Source organism: Suricata suricatta, chromosome 4 (assembly GCF_006229205.1).
Source record: "Suricata suricatta isolate VVHF042 chromosome 4, meerkat_22Aug2017_6uvM2_HiC, whole genome shotgun sequence".
Lineage (NCBI taxonomy): Eukaryota > Metazoa > Chordata > Mammalia > Carnivora > Herpestidae > Suricata > Suricata suricatta.
In genome coordinates, this window is record NC_043703.1 from 105743889 (window position 1) to 105769635 (window position 25747).

The 25747-nt window shown below is 35.9% G+C and overlaps 1 protein-coding gene across 5 annotated transcripts in view; it reads right to left on the minus strand.

Moving 5' to 3' along the window:
* PUS10 (pseudouridine synthase 10) overlaps positions 1-25747 on the minus strand; it is a 75102-nt gene that overhangs the window by 44301 nt on the left and 5054 nt on the right. For 2 of the 5 annotated variants that reach the window (XM_029937427.1, XM_029937426.1), the window contains exons 3-5: positions 22878-23141; positions 22081-22167; positions 13721-13783 (exon numbers count right to left, since the gene is read on the minus strand). In XM_029937427.1, the coding sequence (XP_029793287.1) occupies positions 13721-13783; positions 22081-22167; positions 22878-23141 (414 nt within the window). Of the gene's footprint in view, positions 1-5353; positions 5414-13720; positions 13784-22080; positions 22168-22877; positions 23142-24908; positions 25127-25747 lie in introns of all 5 variants that reach the window. The other 3 variants (XM_029937430.1, XM_029937428.1, XM_029937429.1) reach the window with 3 other exon arrangements.

The window sequence follows — 25747 nt, forward strand, 5'->3', positions numbered from 1 at the left end:
GGGTTGAGGGGGAAGGGGGAGGGGGGAAAAGAGGTGGTGGTGATGATGGAGGGCACTTAAGGGGAAGAGCACTGGGTGTTATATGAAAAACAATTTGACAATAAAATATTATGGAAAAAAATAAAAAATAAAACTCTAGAGGTGCGTGAGTGGTTCAGTTAGTTAAGCAACCAACTTCGGCTCATTTCATGATCTCACTGTTCATGAGTTCGAGCCCCACATCAAGTTCTGTGCTGACAGCTCAGAGCCTGGAGCCTGCTACAGATTCTGTGTCTCCCTCTCTCTCTGCCCCTCCCCTGCTCATGTTCTGTCTCTCTCTCTCTTAAAAATATATATTTTTTAATTTTTTTAATTCTAGAAACATCCCTATTAGTAAGGGTTAAGACAATACATAATTTTCAACAAAAATTACTAGACATGGAAAGAAACAAGAAAGTGACTCATTTTTAGGAAAGCAGCAGTCAGGAGAAACTGACTCTGAGTTGGTCCAGAAATTGAATTTAGCAGAATGAAAGAGCTTACAGAATTGAAAGAAGGCAGAGAAAAAAACCTGTTGCATAAAAAGGAACAACATATAATTAATCACAGACTTCTCATCAGAAAAAAACAAGGAACAAAAATACTGGCACAACATATTTGAAGTGTTGAAAGGCAAAAATTTTGTCAACCAAATATTCTATATCCAATGAAACTATACTATAAAATTGAAGGAGAAATACAGATTTTTCAGATAAGCAAAAACTCAGAGAATTCATCATCAGTAGATCTACATTAAAAACCAAAACCAAAACCTTAAGCTCTTCAGGCAGATGGGAAATGACACCCGATGGTAACTTGGATCTACAAGTAAGAATGAAGAACACTCGGAATGGTAATTTTGTAGGTAAACATAAAGGTATGTATACTGTTTTCTTCTCTTTTAAAAAAGACATAGGACTATTTAAGGCAAATGTTGTTAACACTGCATTGTTGGCTTAAAAGGTATATAAATAACAGATATACAACAATTTTGTACTAAGGACAATAAATAGAAATATGACATCTTAAGGTTACTTACCATATTTTACCTGATTAAGATAAAGATGCTTATTATAGACCCTAGAGCAAGGGTTGGCCAAATTTTTCTGGAAAGGGCCAGATAGAACACATCTTAAGCTTTGCTGGCCAGAATGTCCCAGCGCATGAACTCAACTTTGCTATTGCAGTATTAAAGAAAAGCCTAAAATAAACTAAGCTCCCACTTCAGGAAGATAGAAAGAGAAGAGCAAATTAAAGCCAAAAAAAAAAAAAATAGAAGGAAGGAAATAATTAAGAGCCTAAATCAATGAAATACAAAATAAATATATAGAAAGAGTCAATCAAGGGGCGCCTGGGTGGTTCAGTCAGTTAAGCCTCTGACTCTTGATCTCGGCTCAGGTCATGATCATGAGACTGAGCCCCATGTCGGGCTCTATGCTGACAGCATGGAGCCTGCTTAGAATTCTCTCTCTCTCTCCCTCTCTCTCTGCCCCTCCCCTGCTTGTGTGCACACTCTCTCTCAAAATAAATAAATAAATAATTTTTTTAAAGGAAGTAAATCAATGAAACCAACTACTGGTTCTTTGAAAAGGTCAATCATACTGATAAATCTCTAGCTGGACTGATCACAGAAAAGAAAAAAAACACATAAATTACCATTGTTAGGAAATAAAATATTAATCCATAGTAAAGAAATATTATGAAAAACTTTATGTCAATATATCTGACAACATAGATGAAACAAATTCCTTAAAAGATACAAATTACCAAAACTGACAGAAGAAACAATAGGAAACTGAATAGATCAGTATCAACTGAAGAAATTGAATTTGTAATAAAAAAAATGATCATGTTGTAAAATATCCTAAGGAACCTTCAACAAACTATTATGTTAGGCAGGATTGCAGGTTACAAGGTTATAAAACACCAACTGTATTCCTACAGATCAGCAATGAAAAATTTTTAAATGCAATAAAAATACAATTTCACATATAATACTACCCAAAACAATGATATTCTTAAGGATAAAATTTTAAAATATGTGTGAAATCTGTACACTGAAAACTATAAAAACATTGCTAAAAGAAACTAAAATGCAAAATAAGTGAAGAAATATTCATCACATTCACACATTGGAAAATGCAGTACTATCCAGATGCCAATTCTTACCCAGTTTATCTATAAATTCAATGCAACCCCTGTCAAATTTTAAGCCAAATTAATAAAAAATAAATTGACAGGCAAGATTCTAAAATCTGTATAGAAATGCAAAGGACCTAGAATCATCAAAGCAAATTTTAAAGAGAACAAAGCTCAAAGATTTGGTGTTTTCAAGACATACTATAATACTAGAGTAATCAAGACAGTGCTGTATCAATATACGATCCATTGATGATACATCAATGGAAGAAACACACACACACACACACACACACACACATATACAAACACATATGGTCAGTTTATTTTCTACAAAGTTAGCAAGGAAATCAATGGGGAAACAAAGGCTTTTTCATCAGCTGGTACTGAAAAGAAAAACAAACATCAACATTTACCTCACAGTATATTTTAAAAATTAACTCAGAATGGATCAGAGATATAAACAATAAAAGCTAAAAGGAAGAAGGTTTTTATTTTATTTATTATTTATTTATTTTAAATTTTAGAAAGAGAGAATGAGCAAGGGGATGGGCAGAAGGAGGGAAGGAGAGAGAGAATCCCAAGCAGGCCTCCATGCTCAGCATAGAACCTGACATGGGGCTTCATCCCAAGATCCTGGGATCATAACAGGAGCTGAATCAAGAGTCAGATGCTCAAACACCTGAGCCACACTGGCACCCCTGAAAACTTTTATAATAAAACATCACAGAAAATCTTTGTAAACTTGCAGTACACAAAAATTCGTTAGCTAGGACACAAATAGCATGAACCATATGAATAAAAAGCTGGTGAATTGGACTTTATCAAAAGTAGGAAGTTGTCTTCTTTGACAGGTATCATTAAGAAAATTACAGAACCCACAACATGGAAGACAATATTTGCAACACATATATACATAATAAGGATATGGATCTGGATTATATTAAGAACTGTTACAACTCAACAAAAAGTTGACATCCCAAATTTTTTAAATGGGCAAAAGCCAAATGTGTAGAGACTTCACAAAGATATGAATGGCAAGTAACTATCTGAAAGATGCTCAACATTATTAATTAGGAAAATAAATATACAACCTCTACACACCCATTAGAATGGCTCAAATGAAAGAAAGTGACAATACCAAATGTTGCCAAGAATGTAAAGCAACTACAATGCTCACATAGTGCTGGTGGATTATAAACATAAACTGGTAAATCTACTTCAGAAAATTGTATGGCAGCTTCTCATAAGGGTAAACACATACCTACCATATGACTTAGATATTCCACTCTAAGGCATTACCCAAGAAAAATGAAAACAAATATACACACAAATAATTATACATAAAAGTCTGTATATACCAGCTTTATTCAAAATAGCCAAGAACTATAGTGCAGATGTTAGGAATGTTAGATATGGTTGATTAATACAGTTAAGATAGTTGATACTGTTAGGCCTAACTGGCTTAAGGTGGATAAAGCAACATTCTTTTTTCTTTTTGTTCATTCACTTTTTTTTTTAATTTTTTTTAATGTTTTATTTATTTCTGATACAGAGACAGACAGAGCATGAGAGGGGGAAGGGGCAGAGAGAGAAGAAGACACAGAACCAGAAGCAGGCTCCAGGCTCTGAGCTAGCTGTCTGCACAGAGCCTGACGCGGGGCTCAAACCCACGAACGTGAGATCTGACCTGAGCCGAAGTCGGAGGCTTAACCAACTGAGCCACCCAGGCGCCCCTGTTCATTCACTTTTGAGAGAGAACGAGAGACTGGTGTGGGTGGGGGAAGGGCACAGAGAGAGGGAGACACAAAATCTGAAGAAGCTCCAGGTTCTGAGCTCTCAGCACAGAGCCCAATGCGGGGCTCAAACTCACAAACCATAGTTCATGACCTGAGCCAAAGTCAAGAGTCAGATGCTCAACTGACTGATACCCCCTCCAGGCATTTCCCCCCTTTTTTAAAAAAAGCAACAATCTTTTTAATATCATTTTGAGTAAGAACACAGATTGCTATATATAAATAGTATGGGTGATAGCTCCTAGATAGAGTGTTAATGTTTGAATGGCTTTGTGGTTTTCTATTAATGGATGGAAACAGATTCGTTTTCACCTGCTGCAACTATTGTACTTGAATGAAGTAGGGCTGAGACAGGTATAGGGCATGTATGGCTCAGGGTAAAGGCCAAATTGGGCAAATTTGCCAGTTGCAGCTAAAGAAGTCCAATTAATAATTGATTAACATCGGTTAAAGTTGAGTTTAAAAATTTCTTTAAAATCTCATAACTTTAGGGGCGCCTGGGTGGCTCAGTCAGTTAAGTGTCCAACTTCAGCTCAGGTCATGATCTCATGGTTAGTGAGTTCGAGACCCGAGTTGGGCTCTGTGCTGACAGCTCAGAGCCTGGAACCTGCTTCAGATTCTGTCTCCCTCTCTCTCTGCCCCACCCCCATTGCACTCTGTCAAAAATATCCAACATCTTCGCTGCAATTATATAGAACCATTTGAAGGGCAATGGTGTTTGTATCTACTCAGCCATTTTGTTATCTGATTAGCAGAAATGACATAATTCCTACTCCTCATCTGACGAAAAGTTGGAAGGGGTTGTTGGTGGTGACTAAGATTAGAATAGTAATAAGGAATATAAGTATTTGAAAATTTGGGGTAATTTTGGGATCTGAATGTATTTTGAGAATTCTATAATTAACAATGTAACAAAATGTGCTACTAGTAGAAATATTATTGAGAAATAATCTAGTTTATTTTTATTTATTTTGAGAGAGAAAGAGAGAGAGCAAGTGGGGGAATGGCAGAGAGAGAAAGAGGGAGAAGAATCTCAAGCAGGCTCAGCACTGTCAGCTCAGAGCCCAATGCAGGACTCAAACTCATGAACCATGAGTTCATGACCTGAGCCAAAGTCAAGAGTCAGTTGCTTAACCAACTGAGCCACCCAGGCACCTGAGAAATGATCTGGTTTAAAGCTAAGCAATAGCTTTAGAGTTTGAATGGTTATTCAGGGTCAGCTTGAAATAATTTTTTCTTGGCCCAATAAACAAATATTGTGGGATGAAGGCATATGAAGTAATAGTTTTTATGCAATATGGATATAGATTGCTTTTAGAGATCTTAGAAGTGATTGTTATGATTGGTAAAGTTAACATAAATAGTGAAATTAGAATTGAAGAGGTGAATACACTTATTACCTTTATTTGGAGTTGTACCAATTTTTTTGGTTCCTGAGACCAATGGATTATTACTTCTACCTACCAAAAGTTTGAAAAAGCTGTATTATTATACATGGAGGAATGAATTAATTCTTGCATATTTTCTCAGTAAATAAGAAGTTTTGAGTTTTTATTATTAGATTCACAATCTAATATTTTTATTAACCTATATTTATAATAGATGGGTATCAAAATAATTTGGGGCTTAACTGATATAGGTAACAGGGTAGTAAATGTGGGGCTACGAGACCACTTTCTCTTGTGAATGATGGTTAACATTTTTGATATGATACATGTATGTGACTTACTGTATTTTGATTAATATATAAAGGGATTGTAGGGTAGTAATAAAATGCTAATTACTGTTAGAATAATTGTAATGTTGAATCATGAAAATGATGATGCAATTACAAATAGTTCTCCAATTAGGCTAATTATTGGGGTAAGGCCAAATTGGTAAGGCTCACTAGAAGTCATCAAGCTGCTGTTAGCAGAAGGATAATCTGTCATCCTGAGCTAGAATTATAGTTCAGCCGGCAATCTGTTGATAATTTGAATTTGCTAGGAAAAAATAGCATTGATGTAAGGACGTGGGCACTTATTAGGGCCATAGCTCCTGTACAACCTCATGTATAGATAAGAACGACTACAATTATTAGTGCTATGTGGCTGAGAAAGGAATATGCAATGAGTTTTTTTTTAAGTTTTTAATGTTTTTATTTTATTTTTGAGAGACACAGAGTGTGAGCAGGGGAGGGGCAGAGAGGGAGACACAGGATCCAAAACAGGCTCCAGGCTCCAAGCTGCCAGCACAGAGCCAGACATGGGGCTCATACCCGGTAACCATGAGACCATGACCTGAGCCGATGTCAGCACTCAACTGACTGAACCACCCAGGTGTCCCTGAAATGAGAGATTTTAAGTCTGTTTTCTGTGGACAGACAGAGCTGCTTATAGTTATTTTTCATAAGGATAATGTAAGAAAAGGATATACATATACTTTGCTAGGTAAGTACTATAACTCGTCACATTCCATAGCCACCTAGTTTGAGTAGTATGGCCACAAGCACTCTGGACCCAGCAGTGGCAGGTTTGAAACATGCTTTTGGTAATTAGAGGTATAGGTCAGAATTATTTTTATTCTAAATGCTATTATGCATGCTAGTCATAGGAAAATATTACTTTAAGAACTAGATACTGTTTCAGTGCAGTATTGGATTATTAGAAAGTTTAATGGACCTGTAAGATTTTGGATAAAGATTAGGGCAATGAGAAGTGAGAGTGATCTTACTAGCATATAAAGTCCTGCTTTTAATCATTCTGTTTGGTTTCCTTAGTGGGTGATGATGATTATTAGGGCTGGAATTAATGTTGCTTCAAATAAAATATAAAATAAGATTCATTCTGTAGCAGTAAAAGTTGTAATTAAGAATATTTGTAGCATAGCTAGTATTGTAATATATAGTTTTGAAGGAAGGTTGGTGAGTCTTTCATCTAGTGATAGATAATACTGGCTATGGATATTAGTGGAGGAAGTCATGTCATTAATGTTAATAACAGCACTGACAGGGAGTCAGAAAATATTAGTGAAAAGTTAAGGCTATTGTCATTAAATTGATGTAGGAGGAATGAGCTAATAAAGCTGATTTATAGGCTGTAAACTGTAGTGTTAATTCAGATTATATTGTTTAAATGTATTTCTTATGACTCAGCAATTCCACTCATAGGCATATAGCCTAGATAAACTCCTGCATATTCAGCTATAAGAATGCCTATGGTTTTACCGGTGGAAGTGGCCAAAAACCAGAAATGAAATTAATATCCATTTATAACTGTATAAATAAGCTGCAGTATATTCACGCAACTGAAAACTATATAACAATGAAAATGAACAAATTATAGCTCCACATAGCAATATAGATGAATCTCTTAAAAATAATATCAAATGGGGCACGTGGGTGGCTCAGTTGGTTGAGCATCCAATTCAGCTCAGGTCATGATCTTGCAGTTCATGGATTCGAGCCCTGCATTGGGCTCTGTACTGACAGCTCAGAGCCTGGAATCTGCTGCGGATTCTGTGTCTCCCTCTCTCTCTGCCCTTCCCCAGCTTGTACGCTGTCTCTCACTCTCTCAGAAATAAATAAACATTAAAAAAAAAACTTAAAATAAAAGTTATATCAAATGAAGGAAGCCAGACACAAAAGTTAGATTATATTATGATTATATTTTATACACATCAAAATCAGGCACATTTAAACTCTAGTCTTAGGGGCAAAGACAGGGGATAACTACTAACGAATATAAAAACAAAACTGATTAAAATGAAAATGAAAATATTTCTATTCTAGAATAGAGGATAGAGTTCAACTTCAAGGATTCATCATGTAATCTGTGTTTTCTATAAGGTTGTTACTTAAATATGAGAAATGAAAGACTAGTCACACTGGAATAAGACTTTATCCAAGATGCCCAGCAAGTTAACCAACAGACATACTGTGTCACAAGTTCAGGGGGTAAAAATAAGTCTATGTGCTAATAGAATGTTGTTTATCTGGGGACATCAGGGTGGCTCAGTTGGTTAAGTGTCTGACTTCAGCTCAGGTCATGATCTCATGGTTCATGAGTTGGAGCCCCACAACAGGCTCTCTGCTGTCAGCATGGAGTCCACTTCAGATCCTCTGTTCTCTCTCTCTCTGCCCCTCCCTCACGCTCACTCTCATTCACTCTATTTCTCAAAAATAAACATTAAAAAAAAAGACACATGTGGTACATCTTAATCTTGATTGCAAAATAACTCAGGTTAATCATGAATAATAATGTTATCTAACAGAAGTGTCCTTAATACATACATGCATTAAAAAAATCTTTTGGAATATTAATTTAACATTCATGCCTGGTTACTGATTTACTAAATAGGCTTGAAATGCATGTGCCCAATTCCTTGAGAAGTAGATGACTTTCAGAACTATGATCCAAAGTCTCACTATAATCACTATCTCATGGTTTCTTTTTGTTTTAAATGTTTATTTTTGAGAGATAGTGAGTGGGGAGGGGCAGAGAGAGGGAGGCAGAATCCTAAGCAGGCTGCACACTGTCAGCACAGAGATCCCTGCAAGGCTCAAGCTCACAAACTGTGAGAACTGAGCCTAAGTTAGAGGCTTAACCGACTGAGCCACCCAGGCGCCCCACTATCTCATGGTTTCTAACATGAATTTATAGTGAAAATACCAAATGAACAACATATGTTTATCATACATCATAACATCCTAGCTTCAGAGAAAATTTAAAGTTTATTTATTTACTTTGAGAGAGAAAGCACGTGAGTATGCGTATGCACACACAGGGGAGAGGAGAGACAGAGAGACAGAGAATCCCATGCAGACTCTGTGCTGTCAGCGCATAGCCCAAGGCAGGAGTTGGTCTCACAAACCAGATCATGACCTGAGCGGAAATCAAGAGTCACATGCTTAAATGACAGAGCCACCCAGGCGCCCCCAAGAAAACTGAAATCCTATATATGAACTGAATTCTGAAAAAATTATGAATCTTAATATAAGCATAAAAGGGCTACCTATGTTGACACCTTTACAGCTACTTCATGATTTCATTTCCTTTTGCATGCTTCATGACTACATTTAAATAAAATCCATTTTCTTCTTCCCCACCCAAGTTAGTTCCCCTTACATTATCTCTGCCCAAATACAGCAACATTTTAACAACCACCCAAGAGACCAACTGAGATCCCAGCAGAAAAAACCATCAGGAATTTAAATCATAACAATACTTCAACAGTTACTTACATGAATAGCTTTTAAATTATGATGTAATGAAAGCAATATATGACTCATTAATTTGCTACATATATATTATATTTGTGGGTTTCTTTTTTAACAAAAAACCTAACCTCTTCTTTCTGCTAGTGCCTGCTCTCACGACTCTTGCCAGGATTGTACAGACTGCCATACATCCAGCTAATCTCTGGCATACTAATTGTTAAATTAAAAGATACAAGCAGTAAAAAGTACTACTGAAAACTGACAATCCAATGTTCAACTAAAGTATTTTACATGAGAGTTTTATAAATGAGTAGAGTATCTGAATTGGTTGAAAATATTTATAGCATTTAAAAAATTGGATAACTATGCATAATAAAAATAGTGACAAGGATTTCACTCACATATGGAATTTAAGAAACAAAACAAACAAGCAAAAGGAAAAAAAGGCAAACCAAGAAACAAGACTCTTAACTCTAGAGAACAGACTGATGGTTACCAGAGTGGAGGTAGGTGGGGAATGGGTGCAACAGGTGATGAGGATTAAGGAAGGCACTTGTTGTAATGAGCATTGCGTGATTAATGGAATTGCTGAATCAGTTTTTTGCACCTGAAACTAACATACACTATATGTTAACTATACTGGAATTAAAATTGAGAAAAAAATAATGGCAAAGAGATAGTTTTTCTTAGAAAAAAATTTCTCAGATAAACATTCCCACGAGGGCCTTGAATGGTGTCTATGCCAGAAAATGGATTCCATTAGTATTGATCCTGTATTAATATCAGTGAAGAAAAACAGCAGGTTTTACTTAAAGGGGAAGATTTGTAAAGATAACTTCCAATATTTTAAGCAGTACAACCTATTATTTTTAGTGTTTATTTATCTTTGAGAGAGAGTGTGGGGAGGGGGCAGAGGATCTGAAGCAAGCTCTGCGTTGACAGCAGACAGCCTGACACAGGGCTTAAACTCATGAACCATGAGATCATGAACTGAGCTAAAATCAAGAGTCAGATGCTTAAGCAACTGAGCCACCCAGGGGCCGCAACCTAATTTTTAAAAAAGCAGGAACAGCTGCAGCACTTCCATTAATCAACACTTTTTAACTGATCGACCAAGTCTAAAACTATTTCGTTGATCTTTCCTTTTCCTAAAAGAAAAGTACTGGCAGTATTTCTTAAGAAAGAGGTTTCTGGGGTACCTGGGTGGCTCAGTCGGTTGAGTGTCTGGCTTCGGCTCAGGTCATGATCTAGCGGTTCGTGGGTTCGAACCCCGCATCAGGCTCTGTGTTGACGGCTAGCTAAGAGCCTGGAGCCTGTCTTCAGATTCTGTGTCTCCCTCTCTCTCTGACCCTCCCCTGCTCGCTCTCTCTCTCTCTCTCAAAAATAAATAAAAAATATATTAAAAAAAAAAAGAAAGAGGTTTCTGATAAGTTAGTAATGAAGTTGGATGAGTCTGGCTTCAGGGTGGCACCTGCACCCAGGCCCTCTTCTTGAACATTTGGACATATGTGTGACTTGGCCGAACATGTTACTGGCACGCTCACCTCCTATTATTAAAGGACTGTAACATCATAATTCATCATGTCACACATACACGTACCAATCATCCTAAGGTCAAAGGAAAAATCAAAAGTAGCTCCTCACACAAATGACTGGAAATTCCTCTATTTTAAGATATCTGCTGTTGGGGCCCCTGGATGGCTCAGTCGGTTAAGCATCCGGCTTTGGATCAGGTCATGATCTCACAGTTCGTGGGTTTGAGCCTCGCATCGGGCTCTGTGCTGACAGCTAGCTCAGAACCTGGAGCCTGCTTCAGAATCTGTATCTCCCCCTCTCTCTGACCCTCCCCTGCTCGCACTGTCTCTCTCTGTCTCTCAAAAATAAATAAAAAGCATTAAAAAAAAGATATCTGCTGTAATAAAATACTCAATTCAAAACTTCTTTTCCACCTACTCCTATCATCTGATGACAAAACTTTAACTTTAATAAAATTAAAATTAAATAAATAAATATTTTAATTTTATTTTAAAACCATATTTTTAGAAAATCACCAAATACTGGTGATTTATCCTCATTCTTGTTAAAATATTATGAGTTCTCTGTGTGTGTGGTGTGTGTGTGTATTTTTTCCAAGTATCCTTCCCCTAACTCTGAAGATACTGCACCCTCTGAAGAAACAAAGTACCAGTAAAGGTCAAAACCCAGGTTAACTGTCTCCTATAAAGACAGCAACACAATAAACCACTTTTGAAATCTTACCAAATCACAATTTAGGCAGTAGGATATAATAATAATCAAAAGCATAAACCTTACAGTGGACAGATGAGCAGCCAAATCCTAGCTCTGTTATTTATTAGCAATGTGGCCTTGAGTTTCAATTTCATCATCTGTATAATAGGGATAATGACACCATCTGCTCCAATGGGTTGTGGTGATTAACTTGTATATTACATGTATCAAAAATTATATAACAAATTATACATATCAAAAAACAATCATAATTTCATAGGTTAGAATTAGTAAGTCTAAAACATGGTGGTAACATCAGAAAAAAAGGACAGTTGACATGACTTCTCTATGTAACAAGAGAAACCCAAATCTGAAATAGGCAGAGCCTAAATTAGAAGTTCCCTTTTTCTGAAACTTAGTTGACTAGGCCACAAACTCCTAAAATTAATGAAAAAAAAAAGTTTGATAAGGAACTCAATAGTTGGTAAGTAGCAATGTGATAATATATTGCATTTGATGGGAAAATGGAGTTTTAAAGAAAAACAATTTGCTTTATCTTATATCCCTTATTGTATTTATTTCCTGAATTTCTTCCTGTAAATTTTAAAGATGCAAAACTATAACAATTAACAAGAATTGGGCCATACAAATTAAAACAATAAGCAAATTAAAGGCTGCCTCATGTTCGTACTGCACCCTACTGCCTCTCATCTACCCGTATGGGTTAATAAGTCTTAGCAGTTCTTTTCTCTTGCCACCTTCTCCACCTACACTTAGCTAGTTCAGGCCAAGAAAAAAAACAAAGCGAGGAAGTAAACATATGCATATTCAAGTATTTAAACATATGTCTGAAGACCCTGCATTCCTTTTTTTAAATTAATTAATTTTATTTTAGAGGAAGTGTGCATACTTGGGAGGGGAGAGAGAAAGAGAGAGAGAGGGAGGGAATCTTAAGCAGGCTCCATGCTCACCATGGAGCCCAACTCAGGGCTAGATCCCATGACCCTGGGATCATGACCCAAGCTGAAATCAAGAGTCAGATGCTCACACAGCTGAGTCACCCAGGCGCCCTGCCAACTGCATTCCTGAATTCAATATACATATTATTACTGTGGTGATCTTTAGAATTAGCCTTGTTTCTAGTCCTGCTTCACCATGGCATCTCATTCCCAGGTATAGGATTCTTTCCTCTTTGCTATGTGCTGCAATGACCTCAGGAGTAGGTGTTTGTTTTACATGTGGAGCTCCCCTGTGCCTGCACCCCTAATAATGGGTTATTAGGCCCCTATAACACCTGCTTTGACTCCTTGACAGTTGGACTTCTGATTGACCATTCTAACCAGGACTGGGGTTCTGTTTAGACTTTGACTAATTGCGTATTACTCAACCTTTCTCCTTTGGAATGTGTGTCTTTCCAAATGCTATGTATTGAGTAACAGAATTCTGAACCTACTACCATATCTAGTCCCATGTTGTCCCTAACAGAGCACCTTTGACTAGATTCTCATTCTGGTGAGCCCTTGATCCTTATTTATAGCTTAATAAGTGGAGTAGTTTTAAAAAGGCAATGCCCATAGAACCATAGTAGCTAGGTAAATAAACATCCAAATATAACAAGATGAAAAGAGGCACCTGGGTGGCTCAGTTGGTTAAGCGTCCAGCTTCAGCTCAAGTCATGATCTCACAGTTTGTGGGTTCAAGTCCCGCATCGGGCTCTGTGCTGACAGCTAGCTCAGAGCCTGAAGCCTGCTTCAGATTCTGTGTCTCCCTCTCTCTCTGGCCCTCCCCTGCTTGGTGCTGTCTCTCTCTGTCTCTCAAAAATATATATAAAACATTTAAAAAATTTTTTTAATAAAAAAACAAGATGAAAAAATGGTATGGTTTGAAAACAAAACAAAACAAAAAGAGTACAAATCAGGGAGACACCCCAAATTCTAATAAATATGCCACATTAGGCAAGCTTTGGTTTTCTTCTCTTCAAATGACGATGAGTGAGATGATTAGTGTAGCAGTTCCAATTTGTAAGACTGAAAAAAATCATCCAAGCATATCTTTTTTCTAAATCACACATATAGGGGATTCATTGAACTGTGAGAGCTTAAAAGAGGATCATCTTATACACAAAGGTTAGGAACTCCTGGATTCTGCATCAGAGATTCTGAATGGATTTATTTATAATGTGGGTAGGACATGGTCAGAGCTCTGACAAATCACAGCCATATACACAGCACCATTTTTCAGTGAGTACCATAGAAAGCTGGGAGCTTTGTTCTAGTTCACCAAGGTCTCCTACAGATCTATAATTCTGTGATTCTAATGAAACAGACCTTTATATACTTACTTGCTGTATACTTAAGTTGCTGTATGTCCTGTGTGTCCTGTGAAGGGTTTTTAAAGTGGTAGCCTGTATATCCAAAACATAGCAAGGTTATTATCCCCCCAACCCATCCATGAAGAATCATGAAAGATACTTAAGGAGCAGAGACAGTGATCTCTATAATATTGTATGCTTTTCAGTGTCTCATGCAGTAACCTTATAAAACACTTTCTGCATGACTTAGTGGACCACACAGGGATTAACCAACTAACGTAATGAAAAATAGGGCTGCAATTCCTTAGTAAGCTTGGAAAAAGTTTGTTAGTCAAAGTGAACCTTGAGCTGCTCTTAAATGGTAGGTGAGAGAGAACATGCAGTGATTTAGGCAAGGTGCTTATCATGCAAAACAAGAATGTGAGAAGTCATGGAACATGAATGAAAAGCTATAACTACACATGCTAAATCAGAGTCAGGTTAATGAATGAGCCTACACACACAATACGAACTTGAAAGTATAGTCTCTGTATTTGAAGTCAAAGTGATTTCAATAAATTCTGTTCTATGATTTCAACATAATTAGAAAAAACATTGCCCTTTAGAAAAAGTAAGTGCATTAATCAGTTGGAGGGGGTAGGTTCTGTAATATGCAATTAAGAAAGAGCCTAGAATAATGGCTGGAAGTTTAAGAGGCCCTATAAGTACATGCAAATTTTTGAAATATACATGTTTAGGAAAGGGATTCAATTGCTTTCTTTAGATTCTTATTGAGATGATGATCCCAAATTGGTTGTAAACCCACAGATTTAAGTAAAAATCCAATCTTTTGAATATCCATTTGTCAGAATTTAAGAAAAAAAATTGTAAATATAAACAGCCACCACAGAAATGGTATTACTTTTATTTTTGATTAGTTTTCTAGGGCTATGTATAATTTATAATACTTAGTGGCAAAGCATGAAGGTATTATAAGTATAAAAATGAAAGGGGGGGCGCCTGGGCAGCTTAGATGGTTAAGCGTCCAACTTCAGCTCAGGTCATGATCTCACAGTTCGTGAGTTCAAGCCCTGCATCAGGCTCTGTGCTGACAGCTCAGAGTCTGGAGCCTGCTTCAATTCTCTGTCTCCCTCTCTCTCTCTCTGTCCGCCCCCCGCCACCCCATTTCCCAACTCACACTCTGTCTCCCTTTCTCTCTCTCTCTCTCTCAAAAAAAAAACACTAAAAAAGTGAAAGGAAAAGTTTTGATTTGACAAATGCAACTCTCAACAAGTCAATAAAGTGAGCAGTTTCTACAGATTACTAAAAAACCAAACTGATAGTGCAATATTGCCCTCTACTGGGCCATTCTAGTAAAGATAAACCTAAAAGAACAGGACTTTAAAGCGTTTACTTTTAAAAGGACTCAACAGAATGCTTTTTCCCATAAATGTAAGTTTAACCTAATATTAGCATAAGTCTGGATCATTCACTCTATAATTTTAGTGTGGCATTAATTTTAATGTGGTGAAGAAGTTTAGAGGACTCAATCATGAATATAAGGTAACAAAAAATAACTAATGTAATAAATATTTTTCTTAAAACTATATAGGGCCTTGAATTTAAAAAGCTGAACAAAGTTTCTAGTCTAACTATATATATGGTGTACACTTTCTTCTATCTCTGCCAAGTAGTTGCCCAGCCTTGGCTTAAATATTCTGGTATAGGAAATACACCATTTCTGAAAACAGTCTATCCTGTTCTGGATAATTCCTTATAGCTGAAAATTATTTCCCTCCTGATTTCATCTTTGCAACAGAAAACCCCTCAAATATAGAAGAAGAACAAATTCATTCCGCTACTCATACATTCTCCAAATTAAATGACCCAAGTTCCTTCAGCAGTGGCTCCTCGACCAGGTTTCAGATGTGTGCACCATTGGGAATGCACTCTTTGGTATTTGTTTTCTTTTGCTACTATAACAATTCACTGCAAACAAAGTGGTTTAAAGTAATACAAATTTATTATCTTACAGTTCTTTAGGTCAGAAGTCCAACATGGGTCTCACTGGGCGAAAATCAAGCTGTCAACAGTGTTGACATTTCTTTTTTGGAGGACGCAGGCTAGGAGAATCCATTTCCTTGCCCTTTCTAGCTTCTAGAGGCCACCCATATTCCTTGGCTCCTTTCCACTATCTACAAAGTGAGCAACATTGCATCTGACCATTCTTTCATAATCACATCTTCCTTTGACCCTGACCTCAGCGAAGAAGGGGGCTTTTAAGGACTCATATAATTAGGTTGACCTCACCCAGATAATTCAGGATAATTTCTCCATCTCAGTATCATTAATCTTAATTACAGCCATAAAATCCTTTTTTTTTTTTCACATAAAGTAAGGTTTCAAGGATTAGGATGTAGACTATCACATAATGCCTTTCCATTTGTCCTTGTTCCTCCTAAAGTAGTACATTCCATCTGAATACGGCAGTCCACGAAGGGTCAGCACTGCATAAAACAGGATGGACCCTCACCTTCATCTTTCCAGACAATATACATTTAATATCTGCACTAAAGTCTAACGAGCTTACACACATTAATCCCCTAATTCTTACTGGGCTACTAACTAAAACACTCAGACCTTGTCTGTAAACACAGTTTTTTTTAAGGCATTCCTGCTCTGTCCTTTACTTGGCAGTTGTTTTTCTAAATCCATGTATAAGAACTTATGTTTACTCCTGTTAAATTTCAACTTGTTAGATTTTCCCTATTCTTGAGATCTTTCGGATCTCAATTCTAACACTCATCCTATCTGCCTTAAACCGCCTAACTCTGTGTCATGCACATTTGTAGTGAGTGCTACCATTATATCATCACTGGTAGAAATCATGAATGAGACGTCTGCAAAGAACCTTGCACATCAGAAATCTCTGAAGTTGCGTGATTCTTGAATTTCAGTGTGTACTTTAATTGTAGAAGGGCGTCAATGCCCTTTATCTAGAGATTATGATTTCGGAGGTTTAAGACAAGGGCTGGCACTCTGCTTTCAACACCTTTCTCCAAGTGAGTTTCAATCTGAGACTGCATTTGGAGAAACACTGTCCAGCTGGAAATCAGTTATTAATCAGTTCCTTTTGGGTATGTCCAGCCAGGCACAACCCACCCAATTAGCTTCACATTCTGCTCATGTTTCCTGCCACAGGAAGTTATCATGAGAAAGAAACCTGGTCAAATGACTAGCTAAATCCCAGTCACACTATTGCTACTGTATTTATATTTCCCTGCTCGACCAGTCCTGCTAGCCTACAAAAGGAAGAAATGATTCAGACATAATTTGTTCTTAATGAATCTGTTTGGGGTGTTCAAGTTTTTCTTACCCTCAGTACCCACAATTTACTTTTTAGTTCTTGATCTAGAATACTGCCAGGGGGTTAGGGTCAAGCTCACCAGTTGATAGTTAACAAAACCATCCTTAGAAAATTAGAGCTGCCCTGTCTCATCATCTGGAAAATCTGCTACCTTTTAAAAGCTCTCAAAGATCATGGACAACAGCAAGTTCTTTCTGAATCCATCCTGGATGTCCAGGCCCAAATACCTGAACCCATTTAGCTTCACCATGTGGAACTCTCACTCTCCCTTACCAATCAATGATCATTCTACCCATTTATGCTGGACATCCTTTTCCTTGATAGAAAGGATAGAAATAAAGTAAGATTTTCAGAAGTTCCACTTTCTCTGTATCATCCATCAGCAGTACACCAACAGCGCCAAACAGAGGCCCATTCCTGTCTCATCTCTTCCTTCTTGTAATCATAACTTAACGTACCTAAGTCTTCTTTAACTTCTACTTGAGATTTTATTTTCCAGTTGTTATTACAGAGTCGAACCTCCTTCTTATATTTGTATTACTCTGACTTTACCTTTCCCATATCCTTTTATGGAAACTGACTTCAGTTTGGCAAAAAAAATTACAACTGGAGTTGGATGATATATATATACTTAGGGGCTCATTAGGCTAGCCTTACTACTTTTGAAGTTTTCCAAAATAAAAGATCAAATAAATACATATAAATATATAAATGCAGGTGCCTGGGTGGCTCAGTCGGTTGAGCGGCCTGCTTCGGCTCAGGTCAGATCTCACATTCATGGGTTCGAGCCCCGCGTCAGGCTCTGTGCAGACGGCTAGCTCAGAGCCTGGAGCCTGCTTCAGATTCTGTGTCTCCCTCTCTCTGCCCCTCCCCCTCTCATGCTCTATCTCTCTCTGTATCCAAAATAAATAAAACATTAAAAACAACTTAAAAAAAAATATATATATATAAATGCAAATGTTTATATAAATACAGAGACAGATGCCTCAATTTCTTCTTCATTGAAATGTATTTTTCTCTTTAAACTTTCTTTTATTGGTTGGGATAATTTGGTTTTAATTCAAGTCTGAATTGCACTTTCTCTAAACCTCCCAATCCTTTTCTCTTCTAGTCCAGATTCTTCTGCCATTTTTCTTTGACTGCCTTTTCTTTGGACTGTTTGACATCTACCTATCAAAAGCATAGGATTAAAAAAGAAGTGTCATTATGCTTGTTTTTCTCGTCCTATCAGGAATATAAATTTTAAAAAGTTCTGTTTCTTACCAGACTAGATTATCCCTGCCATCATCCTTAAGGACAGTGGTTCTCATAGTGTGGTCCTTTGTAGAAGCACCACATCACCCATGAGCTTGTTAGAAACACAAATTCAGGGGTCCCGCTGACCTACTCATCAGAATCTCTAAGGATGGGGCCTGGGAAACTCTCCAAATGGGTCCTATGCATATTAGAGTTTGAGAATCACTACTTTAGGAGAAGACACTCTTCCAATTGAAAAGCCATCAGTGTGCTTTTAACCAAATGTGATTTGTATCAAGTGCCTAGACACTGGGAGTCCCTGATACTACTGTAAACACTAACCTTTATGACTATCTTATGTCTGCAACTCATCACCTCTTCCTTGGGCCAAAGGTCATATGACCCACTTCCATGCCTATATCTACTCCGTGTCTCTCCTTTTATTCTCCTCTGGATGGTGTTCAGTATCCTTCCTCTCACAGGATCTCTGATCTCAATGTAGGTATATAATTTCTTGCCATATCACACCATTATCTCTTTTAACAAATCTGACTCTCATAAAAAACACATCCTTCTTTTGTTACATTCAAGTGGTGAGCCCAAATCCAGAAAGTCATCATCACGGTCATGATATACTTATGAATGATATACATGATACATTACCCCTTATAATTTCAACATTATTTTAACATTCAAATTTCATACCCCGTTATAAAGACTTTGGAGCCTCTGCGTATACATCTAGCTAGGCTCAAGATTTGTCTTTTGTGACTCCCTCAATGCTGTCTCCATTTATTCACGTATCATGTCTTACTTGATGTCTAACAGAGTTTTACCAGTTAATCTGTGTGTTTTCCTTCTCTTTAGCACTATTCAGTCTAAAACTGTCCCAACCAGAGCAGACAGTTCCTAGGAAAACACACACAGATGTATTCTACCTCTCCACCCATATTCTCCCAAACTCAGGGCAAGATGATGATTATATCAACTGCAAACTTTTCTTCCTAAGCTTTTAAATTAGTGCTTTATTTATAATGATAATAAATAAAAACTATAGCTGTGGCCAGGAAGGACTGATAGGGCCAGATACGGAAGAATTAATATAACTTTAACACTTTGATTAAAGAAAAACACCTTTACTTGAGTGCATCCCTTCTCTTGCTTCTTTAGTAAGGAGACATACAGGATTACATGCTGATAAAAAGTTATTTGCTTTCAAATCAATGTATCTGTGATAGTTTTTTTCTTTAGAAGCAGAAAACACTGAATCATTAAAATTCACTCAATTGCATATTCTACTCTGAATTATGAGATAACTAGCATCAACCAATTCCACATGTATTAATGTTTATCTTACACACAGACAAATAAGTTCTAAGTTTTATAAGATCTAAGTTGAAAAATTACAATGTAGAAGAAACATGTCACTAGAGAAGTCACAGAATTTATATTCAAAATGCAAGAATAGGGGCGCCTGGGTGGCTCAGTTGGTTAAGCATCCGGCTTTGGCTCAGGTCATGATCTCACGGTTCGTGGGTTTGAGCCCCACGTTGGGCTCTGTGCTGACAGCTAGCTCAAGAGCCTGGAGACTGCTTCACATTCTGTGTCTCCTCTCTCTGACCCTCCCCTATTCCCACTGTCTCCCTCTGTCTCTCAAAAATAAAGAACATTAAAAAAAAATTTTTTTAATGCAAGAATACCCTGAAAATGTGTAATTTGTTTAAATTGGGATATGTAGCAAATAAGCTAACTAGTTTAAAAAGCAATTTATATCCACTCTGGCCTACATATCATATCTCAACTTCAAAGAAGCAATAAAAGACAACAATAAAAGAAAGTAACAAAATGTAATAATGAAAGAAAATCACAAAATGAACCATAAACACAACTTACTGAAGAAACCTGAATAGTATACTGCATGTAATACGGCATACTTTTTGAATAATTAATATTCTTAAGAAAAGAATGGGTAAAAATGTATTGCTCAGTATAAAGGAAAACAATGTCACTGAACACACTATATGTGGAAATGTATTAATTCCTCAATAACTGGAAGTCACACATTTCTGCTAAATTTTGTGGTAAAAATCAGTTATAAAAGGTAAATAGAGGGCCTCCTGGGCACCTCAGTCAGCTGAACATCTGGAATTCAGTTCAGGTCAAGACCTTGCAGTTTATGAGTTTGAACCCCACATCAAGCTGTCAGGGCAGAGCCCACTTTAAATCCTCTGTACCCCTCTCTCTGCTCCTCCCCCACTCATGCTCGCTCGCATTCTCTCTCTCTCTCTCAAAAATGAATATTTTTAAAAAAGTAAATAGAGTTTAAGTAAAATAATTCTATTTTTTAAAAGTCATCTTCTATTTCTAATATGGAACATAAATACTTCATAAGTATTCAATATTCAATGGATATGTTAAAATGATCACTTAAGTGATAAAAATGGAAAATATAAATTTTAATGTCAAAATATAAACTTTGAGATGAAGACCTTGGTGGTAAGATATATAACCACACTTAGATAATACACTTCTTATTTCTATTTTTATTACTCAAATACTGTAACTTTTTATGAGTTGCTTAGCTTTTCAGTTTCTTGCTACCAAAACTGGATTCTTAAAATGAACTATCCATGAAAAGCACTTTGATGATTCACTAGAAAATGATTTTATGTGTTTATAAACCTCTGTGCCTCATCACCATCCCCTTTATTAGTTCAGTCATCTTGTCATCGACAGAGATACTCCTTAAAAACACTCCATTCTTTTTCACTTCCCAGCTCTTTATCATTCATCCAGCTTCAACAATCTTAAGTTAATCTTCAGCCCTTTGGAGGCTAATAAACCTATTTTGCTCATGCAAAGAGAGTGATGGTATAAGATACAATGTTCTGGTGACACTTTTAGATTCTTAGGGAAAAGACACCGTACACATATAAATGGATATTGTTGTAATTTGAGATTACAGGGGTCATTCTTCCTATAATTCATTTAACATTATTAACAAAGATAGTTTTATGTCTTCATGTCAGTTTTGACACACAAGAATGTTACAGTAATGACTACTATTATTTTTTCACTTAACAAAGGAAAAAAGTTAAAATGAACATGAGGCCATTTCTCTTTTTCCATGGACTCCAGAAAATAAGAAGGTTCATCGTTAACTGCAATGACCCCACCCCAGGACTATTGTAAAATGTATACATCTGCCCCAAAACATCTCTAAAGTCCTGGTCAAATCTCTTTCTCTGACCAACAAACCTCACATAGAACTAAAGCTTAATGAATACCTGCTATAGTACGAGGACCTTAAAAAAAATAAGTCCTTTTAATGGCATAAGGAACGCTGTGTTCTTCATTATGTTCTTCAAAAAGTGACTTAAACTAGTCACTTTACATATTAAAAATGAGAGAAATTCTCTGAATCTCTACCTTTCAATTCCTTTAGAGGACTCCTGGCCTTTGGGATGTTTTTCATGTTCAAAGGCGCAAGGTTTTTATTATATAACTTTCCGCAGAAGACTGAACCATGTGATATTCTCAGCCCTGCTGATACAATAAATATTAAAAACTAAAAGAAATAAATAAATAAGAATCCTATTACAAACTAACTTAATCAATAATTCCTTTTTTTCATCCATTCATTCAACATTATTAAGCAGCTATAATGATACCATGCTTTCAATCATCAGTTATTCAATAAGCCCACAAAAAGTAGAAAATATGGTAAGGCATATTTTTACATCTCCATTTTTTGAGAAATTTCTAGCATGCATGTCACGTACAGTTTTATGCATTTAAGTGACCTTACCTCTCTTACAGATAGCTGTGGTGGGAAGGAGACTGAAAATACCAAGTTGGTAAATTCAAAACCAGAGGCCTCAACTTTTTGGCACACCTAAAAAAGTATTACATAAAATCATTTTCTCAGGAATTGCGGCAAGTTTTATATTCATCTTCATAACATGGATTTTTGGGCTAGGGGATGACACTACACTTGTAAACTTTCACCTTTGGGAATTCTCATAAACATCGTGAAATCAAATTCTGCTAACTATAACCCTGAACAACTGATATCACAAGGTGCCAAAACAGCCAGGACTGGCTTGCAGAACAAATTTGTTGAATGTCAAAATAGTTTTCTATTAGATCACCTCCTAATTAAAAAAAATTTTTTTAAACACAATAAGCCAAATTTGGCACTCCTGACAGCTAGAAACAACAAGCCATCCCACATTCAATCATGTACCTTCCACGAAACAGTAACACTTGTCATTTCAAGACACTAATAGGTATGACTAAAAGCTTTTCTCTAACTCCTTAGCTATGTTAAACAGCTGAAGGAAAGCTGCTATATTTTTCTTCAGTTGAGTAGCACTCATGACTGAAATGCAAGGATACATATTTCATTAATTTTCAGATATCCCCTTAATAAAAAAGTAATTTGAGAGTAGGCTTGTTTTAAAAAAAAAATTAAAAATGTTTTAATGATCCACTGATGTTGAACAAGTTGACGTGAATGATTTTGCTCCTTTAGATACAAGCATTCTAGGCCCTATGACTGAAAATTTCTACATAATTGCACATATAATAAAACAGATTATTTACCTTTTTAATGAACTCTTTTTCACAGAATTCTTGAAGAATTCCTAGACATACATTGCATACATTTAAATTTGCGTTCTTAGAAGAAATGCTACCATCTTCCATAACGGAGACCCTCCCCTCTCCATTTTGACTCAGATTATCAATCCCATCAATCCCATCTTCTAGTTCTTGTAGTCGAATTTTCTTGGGAGGTGGGTTTGGAACATCCAAAATTAATTCCTCTTTTTCAGTTTCCAAAAATTTCTGTAGTTCATTGAGCAACTCCTGGAAAGTTAATTTGAAAAAAATAATAACCCTTTGACAATACCCTTAAGGTTAGGATGAAAATAGGAGTGAAATTACTGTATATCACAGACTTATACAATGTTGATTTATATCAGTTTTGGAGAAATCAATTAACCTTACTAGCCAGCATTGGCTTTCTGGGGAACTTAAAAGAGAATTAATTACCTAACTCCCACAATATATGTGTGAATATTTTCCCAAAAGAGTTTCATATACTAGTGAAGCTAAAGTCCTAAATCTGAGGCAGAAAGGTTCATTAACAAATTTATTACAGGTGTAACTCATTTTACTGTGCTTCAGTTTATTCTGCTTTGCGGATACTGCGTCTTTACAAATTGAAGTTTTGTGGCAACCCTGCATCAAGCAAGTCTATTAGCACCATTTTACCAACATTTGCTCACTCTGTGTCTCGGTGTCACGGTTTAGTAATTCTCACAGTATTTCAAACCTTTCCATTATTATGTTTTTATAGTGATCTGTGAGCAGGGATTATGACTCTCTGGCAGCTCACATGATGGTTAGCATTTTTTAGCAATAAATTATTTTTTTAATATGTACATTTTAGACAATGCTATTACACACTTAAAAGACAACAGTATAGTGTAAACAAGTTTCATATGCACTGGGAAGCCAAAAATTATTTTGACTCACTTCATTGTGATATTCACTTTATTATGGTAATCTGGAACCAAACCTCTAATATCTATGAAGTATGCCTGTAATTTGGTTTGTAGTTATGTCGTGAGGATCATTCACTTGGTAATTTTAGATTTTTAAAAAATCCACTTTTAATTATTAACAAATAAAAATACAAACTGAATTCTATCCTTGTTAGGTTATTTAATAATCTCACAAGCACTAAAATCTCATTTGTACAATATTCATTTAATTTGAATTCTGAAATATTAGAGATTATATGTCTATTAAGTAAAAATAATTTCAAGACAAGGTACTCAACAAAGGGAAACAGATGCTGGCAATGCTGAAATTTGGCACCATAATTACAAAAATCATACATGCATTAATTGAAAGAAGACTTCTACATTTTGGTACAAATTGCCTAACTTTTGTTACCCTTTGTAGCAGAATGTTAAAAGTTGCATTCCTTTGAAACTGTTCTATTTCAGACATTCCATTCATCTAAAATCTCAGAGGACTTTTTTTCTGTTTGGCCTAAATTAGACAGATTTTATTATTCAGTTGTTGAATAAATAAATATACTTTTGAAATTCACTCGGATTACAATTTACTGACTCTAAAGCATAAAAAATCTTTCCCTCAAACCAATCTAATTCATTTTATTAAGACATTAGCTCTCCTATTTCATCTTTAACAGAAATATTCATATACACACACACGTAGGCATATTGTGACCCACACAAATGTTTTATTACCTAAATTCTATAATGTCAGTATAACAGTACATGTGTATGTGTACATAAATAGTAATATGACTAGAACAAATCAAAACTTAAGTACATCTACCAAAAAAATTGTCTTCAAATATTTTCATATTTACATGATGATACAAATAAAAGTTGGTAGCGCTAAGTCTCTTTATAAAAGATATTTTTTTTTAATCTTACAACAAATGCAAAGAATGATAAAATAATGTCTAAAAAATGTGTAAGGAGAGTTATACAAAACCAGTCTTATTATTTTATAGTCATAGTGTGTATAGATGAATATACACTTAGATATTAATCATCATAGCATATGTACCATTTTCAAAGTGTTTTCACATACTTTATTAGATATTGTCCCTTAAAATCCTGTGAGGTAGATGTTATCATCATTCCCATTTAGAAAGGAGAAAACTGAAGCTGGAACTGGGATTCAAATCCATGTCTTCTAGCTCCAAATTCTAGGCTTTGGATTCAGATAGTTCATATCCTAGCTTGCTCACTTAAAAGCTGTGTAAATTGAGCAGGTTGTTTAACCTCTCTGTGCCTCAGTTTCTTCATCTGAAAATAGAGACAATCATAGTATGTACTTACCTAAAAGATTATTATTAGGATTAAATGAGAGCTTGACATATAATAATGTTATATGAATACTGGATATAAATATTACCTCCAAAATAATAGAAACAACTAATACACGGGGAAATGACTGAAATTTCTAATTCTTAAGCAATTTTTAAAAACTGTAAAATGGGGCACCTGGGCGGCTCAGTTAGTTAAGTGTCTGACTTCGGCTCAGGACATGATCTCCCAGTTTGTAAGTCTGAGCCCTGTATCAGGCTCTGTGCTATCAGCATACAGCTTGTTTCAGATCCTCTGTCAGCCCTCTCTTGTCCCCTCCCCCACTCTCTCTCTCTCTTAAATTAAAAAAAATATATTAAAAAAATTAAAGATGATAAGAAACTGAGTGTGTGTGTGCATATATACTGTTATATAGGTATATATTCACATATATATTATTATTTTCTCTAAAAAGAACATCACCATTAGAATCAAGTGTATTTCACAAAACATGTTACATATTTTATATGAAAGTATTGCTAAATAATCAAATCTCTCTGTATATTACCATAAATGTCAACAATCCCTGTATTATTTTTGTTGTTATTAATAGTAGTAAAT